Source organism: Tamandua tetradactyla, chromosome 10 (assembly GCF_023851605.1).
Source record: "Tamandua tetradactyla isolate mTamTet1 chromosome 10, mTamTet1.pri, whole genome shotgun sequence".
Taxonomy (NCBI): Eukaryota; Metazoa; Chordata; class Mammalia; order Pilosa; family Myrmecophagidae; genus Tamandua; species Tamandua tetradactyla.
The window spans coordinates 106,639,913-106,645,538 of NC_135336.1; the positions used below are offsets into that span (position 1 = coordinate 106,639,913).

Below are 5,626 nucleotides of genomic sequence, written 5' to 3' on the forward strand. Positions count from 1 at the left end.
GGGCTCCACTAAGCAACCCCACCTTGAATGAGTGGAGACACATCTCCATGGAAACCATCTAATCAAAAGTTACTACCCACAATTGGGCCGGTCACCACTCCAGGGAAATAATCTAAAAGATCCCATCCAGCAATATTGAAGGAGCATTAAAGAACCTGGCTTTTCTGGGGTACATGACAGTTTCAAACTGGCACAATATTGTACATGCAATGTTGGAAAACTCACTACTTCCAGTAGTTTTTAATAGATACTATCAAGATTTTCTACATATAAAAGCTTGCCACCTGTGAATAAAGGCAGTTTACTTCCTCCTTCCTAATGTGATGTCTTTTATTTTTTTTTCTTGCCTCATTGCACTGGCTATAACCTCTAGTACAATATTGAATAGGAGGCAGAGCAGGCATCCTTTTCTTCCTGATCTTAGGGGGAAGGCATCCAGCCTTTCACAAGGAAAACGTTAGCTGTAGCATCTTCACGGCTGTCTCTATTGGCAGGAGGAGGTTTCCTTCTCTTACTCCTTTGCTGAGAGTTTTTAACAGGAATGTATGTTGGATCAGCTTTCTGTGGCTATAGATTAGTTTGCATTTATTATAATTTCATGGAAATGGAATCAGAGAGCGTGAACGTTTTTATCCAACTTCTTTCACTCAGCACAATTATTCTGAGAATCACCCTGGTGTTGGGGTTATCCCTAGGTCAGTGGGAGGGGTTAGGAAGGGGCAGGAGGAAACGTCCGGTGGTGGACACAGTCACCACTTCGTTTCACGGTGTACACAAATGTCAAGACTTAGCAAGTTTAAATCTGTGCAGCTTATGGTGTGCCAGTCCTACATCAACAGGGCTGTTTTTCAAACCCCTAAGGACGGCTCTGGGCCGGCTCGCCTGAGCCAGCCCCCCACCCCGCACCCCATTCCTGCCCTCCGCGGGGTGCCAACACGCACGGACCCTGAAACGCGGGATGCGGGATGGGGGAGAGGTCGTGGGGCTGCCGCAGGACACCCACATGGGCGGAGACCTAAGCCTACTCACCCCACTGGGGGGGGATTCCTGGCACCGGCCTGGCCTGGGACACGCTTGGTGGGGTCCCCGCGCTGCCGCAGGAGGGGAAAAGCGTCCAGAGCGCGAAGGGAGGGGCGGGGGCGGGCGGGGCTTGCCGCCTCGCGCCCCGTCTGGCCTGCAGCCCCGCCCCCCACGCGCCCCGCCCCCCCGCAGGCCGCCTCCTGCCTCCCACCGCCGCGCCCCCAGTTCCCACAATCGCCGAGGCCCGGGGCCTCGCCCCTCTCCCCTGCACCGGCACCGCCCTCTCCCCGCCTCCCCCAGGCCCCGCCCCGCAGCGCGCGTGGCACAGGGTGGCCGCGGAACGTGGGCGCAGGGCCGCGTGCGTCTGAGCCGCGCGGAGAGGGGCGCCGCCCACCGCCTCGCCGCCGCCGGATGCGCCGCGCAGGTAAAGACCCCCCGGCCTGGGCCCCGCAGGCCCCCCGCCCGGCCCCCTGCGCGCGCTGACTCCCCCCCACGCCACCCCGGCCTTCGGGCTCGGCCACTGCGCGCCACCTGCTCGTCCCGGCGGGCACAGCATGCGCGCCCAAGGGCTGGGTTGAGGCTTCTTTTTCCCTCGTCTTCAAACATAGTGAATTAAAGGGACCTCCCGGCGCCCGGGCCCGGCCCGGTCCCCCCTGGGGCTGACTCAGAAATGATCGCCTGAATTAGCAAAGTATTAAGCTTTTGCAGAGCAAAACTGGCTCCTGGGCAGGGAGGGCGCGCCCCGCTGTGGCTCGCGGGCGGCGTAGACGCCTCTGCGTTTATCTGGAGCAGCCCGGGTCTCCGCGTCCGCCGCGCACGGGCCAGCGGCGATGGTGGCCGGGACCATGGGTGTGGCCTCCAGGTGACACCGGGGTCTGCAGGGCGGGTCTGTTTCAGAGGAGGGGTACCCCGCGGGCGGGCGCCCCATTCCCCGAGGCATCCTTCCCACGGCCTGCCAGCCACACCCTTCCCTGTGTTCAGGACCCCCTTTCCCTCCCCCCTTGAGAGCCGGAGCAGGTCACTGTTCCCTGGGTAAAAGGGAAGAGTCCAAGTCTGCGTGGGACAGCCCTGCTCGGCGTGGAACCTGGGCCGCGGAACGGAACTGAGAGGAGCCAGGCCACTGGCCCCAGGCTGAAGGGTCCGGATGGGTCCCCAGGGCAAGCAGAGCCCCTCGCCCCCTCCAGTGCCCAGGGCAGGGTCCTGCCTGCTGCTCCTTTTCTGCCTGCACGTGGGTGCGCCCTGCCCCCAGGGCTGCCTGTGTCCTGAGCTGGCTGGGGCGGTGGCCGTCCACTGCAGCGCCCGGGGCTTGCAGGAGGTCCCCAGGGACATCCCAGCGGACGCTGTGCTCCTGAAACTGGACGCCAACGACATCGCGTACGTCCCTGACGGGGTCTTCCGGCGGCTGAGCCAGCTGCGGGAGCTGGACCTGTCCCGGAACGCCATCGAGACCCTGGGCCCTGCGGCCTTCGCCGGCCTGGCGGGGGGCCTGCGGCTGCTGGACCTGTCCCACAACCGCCTCCGCCGCATCCCCAAGGACGCCCTGGGCCCGCTCGGCGCCAGGGTGCGCCTGTCCCACAACCCACTGCACTGCGAGTGTGCGCTGCAGGAGGCCCTGTGGGAGCTGAGGCTGGACCCCGACGCGGCCGACGAGATCGCCTGCCGCACCTCGGAGCGGGAGGAGCTCGTGGGCAGGCCGCTCATCCAGGCCCTGGACGCCGGTGCCAACCTCTGCGGCGCCCGCCGCCGCACCACCGATGTCGCCATGCTTGCCACCATGTTCGGCTGGTTCGCCATGGTGGTCACCTACCTGGCCTACTATGTGCGCCAGAACCAGGCGGCCACCAGGCGGCACCTGCAGTACCTCAAGTCCCTGCCCAGCGTCCCCGACACCAGGGACCCCTCCGGCCTGGCGCCCTAGAGCCCGCTGGACCCCGGTGTCCGCCTCCCGAGAGCCCGCTGGACCCCGGTGTCCGCCTCCCGAGAGCCCTTGGACTCCGGTGTCCGCCTCCCGAGAGCCCGCTGGACCCCGGTGTCCGCCTCCCGAGAGCCCGCTGGACCCCGGTGTCCACCTCCCGGGCCTTCGAGCACATGGGCCCGATGCTGACACTGGGAGCTGGCTTCGTACAGCGCCTGGTTCCCGGGAGGCACACGTCGCGAACGGCGCTGGGCCCTGCCGCGCCCTCCAGCCGGGGGAGAGGACTCCCAGAACCGATGGCGGAAGAAGAAGCGGAAGCTTAGACTAATCGAAGGACTTGCCTGTGACCCCGCGCACGGGACCCCTCGTGGGGACGTAAAACCGGGCCACTGGCGTGTCGTTCCGTGTTCTTTCCACCCTTCAAGCCTGCCTGCGTGGGAGGCTGCCCTCGGAGAACAAGAGGCTTGCGGCCCACAGGTGTGGGAATCTGCCCCGTGGAGGGTGGGGACGTGGACCTGTCTGGTAAAGGCACTGATAAGTCCTGCAATGAGGAGCTGATTTACCTGTGCTCATTCCGTATTTCCCAAATATGTAGGCCCACAGAAGAAGCAGTAGGATTTTGGGAACGGTTTGGGAAATGCTATTCTAGACCAGGGTTTCCTAGAGAGCTGAGTGGAATGTGCGGCCCAAACTAACTTTTCACAGCTTTGCTTGTCCATTCTCAAAAATGTTTGTTCAGAGTAACACTTGTGCCAAAATTTCAGTTTGGTGAGAGAAGAAAGATGTACAGAGAGAAGGCTTGGAAATGTCCAGTGTAGAGGGTCAGTGGGCAGTGTCTGCTGCCTGCCGGGGTGGCCTGCTCCTGGCCCCTGGGTCCCCGGCCCGGCTGGTGGCTGGCCATCTCAAGTTACCACCGTGCCTTCTTTTCCTGAAACAGCCTCTTCACACACCAGGAGGGCTGAGGTTTGAGTTTGCAGGGCCAGTCAACCAGACACTTCTGTTTCTCCAGCAACAAGAGCTTTCTCTTTTTTACTTTGGCCGCCAGCAATGTCAGAGGTAATTTAATGCTGTGTTCTTGGCTATGTTACTTCCACTTCAGGGTTGACATTACCTCCACCTATATGACTCTGATCTTTTTTTAATTCTTGTTTTCACTGTCTTTTATTGTTGCTTATATTTTAAACTACTTCAGATGTTTTGTTGGGGGAGGAACAAATCGTTGCAAATTGCTTATGGACTTATGATATAGAGATTAGAAGCATGATCAAGCAGATGCTTACAAATAATGAAAGCCTGGTGTGATTTGTGCTTAGAAAGTGTTCCATGAGTTGAGTGGGAAACGTGAACTTGTATTTGCCACGTGTGCTTTGGGGCTGGCGGTCTCAGCAGCCGTGTGTCCTGCCAGCTGCGCTGCCAGAGGATTCGGAGATGCAGGGCACACGCCCGTGGCAGCACAGGCAGCCAAGCTCATCTGAGCGCGGCCTGCGACTTCCAGCGAATGACCGACAACTTCAGATGCCCGTGTGCCCCTGGCCTGTGTTTGCAGGGAGGCCAGAGGCTTGGCGGCCACCCAGCGCTGGCTGTGTTTGCAGCAGGCCCAGTGTGGGCAGAGGGCAGCGCCTGGTTGCTGAGGGTTCTGCGGGCCTACCTGTGTCTGCTGGACGGACGGATGGGCGGATGAGAAGTCCTGGCTGGTGGCCCGCCCAACGCAGTGCGGAAGTCAAGTTCCGCCACCCAGCCCCACCCACGTCCCCTCCACGCCACGCTGCGTCTCCTGACACGGTGCCACACGTGCCACCGATTTGTACAGCAACTAAGGGCATGGCTCGCACTTCAGGTGAAAATAAAAAGAAATCTGGTCAGCGTCCTCCGGCCTCAGCACAGCTGCCATTCGGGGCCCGGGGCTGGCGTGGAGCTGGCAGGTCCATGCGGCACGGACGTGGCTGGAGGGAAGTGACGCCGCTGGAGTGGAGGTTTTGTCTGAAACGGGGTCGCGGCTAGAAGTCCGCGTCACGCTGGTCGGGATTTGGGCTCTGACCTGGCACTTGGGGAACGCGTTTCTGGACCGAAGGCTGGTGCTTCATGGGGGTCTGTGCGGTGCCCTCTGGGGTGCCTGCCATGAGGCCCAATGGGCAGGGCACAGCCTCTGGGATGATTTGAGGACCCCGTGGCACCCCTCGCCATCCCGGGGGGCTCAGCGTGGGGAAGGGGGCCCCAAGCATCCCAGAACCTCGAACCTGGGTTGCACCCAAACGTGGCCCAAATGTGCACCTCAAATGTGGCCCAAATAAGCCAGATGTGGCTCTCGGAGACACGTGGAGAGTGGGCTGGGCTCTTCCCCCCCGCCCCCACTGCCCGGGCGCCCCAGCCCAGGCTCCCATGGCCCCTTGATGCAGGGTCCACTGGCCTCCTGCTGGCGCAGGCAGGCGGGGCCCCGAAGGTCACCGGAAGGTCACTGTCCCTCTCTGTGTGCCCGCAGAGGGTCTTTCTGGACCCCCCAAGAGGGCAGCGGCTCCCCGGGAGAAGGCGGCCCCCAGAGAGGACTGCAGGCCCCCAGCCTCCAGGCCTGAAGCTCCTTCCTGCTCATGGGCGCTCCCTGGGGCCTGGCCAGGTGGCAGAGACAGGCCGAAGGAGAAGCAGCCGGAGCCCCTGAGGTGACGCCCCTGCTGGGCTTCACCAGCAACAAGAACT

The 5,626-nt window shown here is 62.0% G+C and overlaps 1 protein-coding gene across 1 annotated transcript; it reads left to right on the plus strand.

The window, feature by feature from the left end:
- Positions 1–1,811: 1,811 nt before the first annotated feature.
- On the plus strand, positions 1,812–4,795 carry LRRC3 (leucine rich repeat containing 3). Its single transcript, XM_077117687.1, has one exon. The coding sequence runs from the start codon at positions 2,165–2,167 to the stop codon at positions 2,936–2,938; it is 774 nt and encodes a 257-aa protein (XP_076973802.1). The 5' UTR covers positions 1,812–2,164; the 3' UTR covers positions 2,939–4,795.
- Positions 4,796–5,626: the final 831 nt, after the last annotated feature.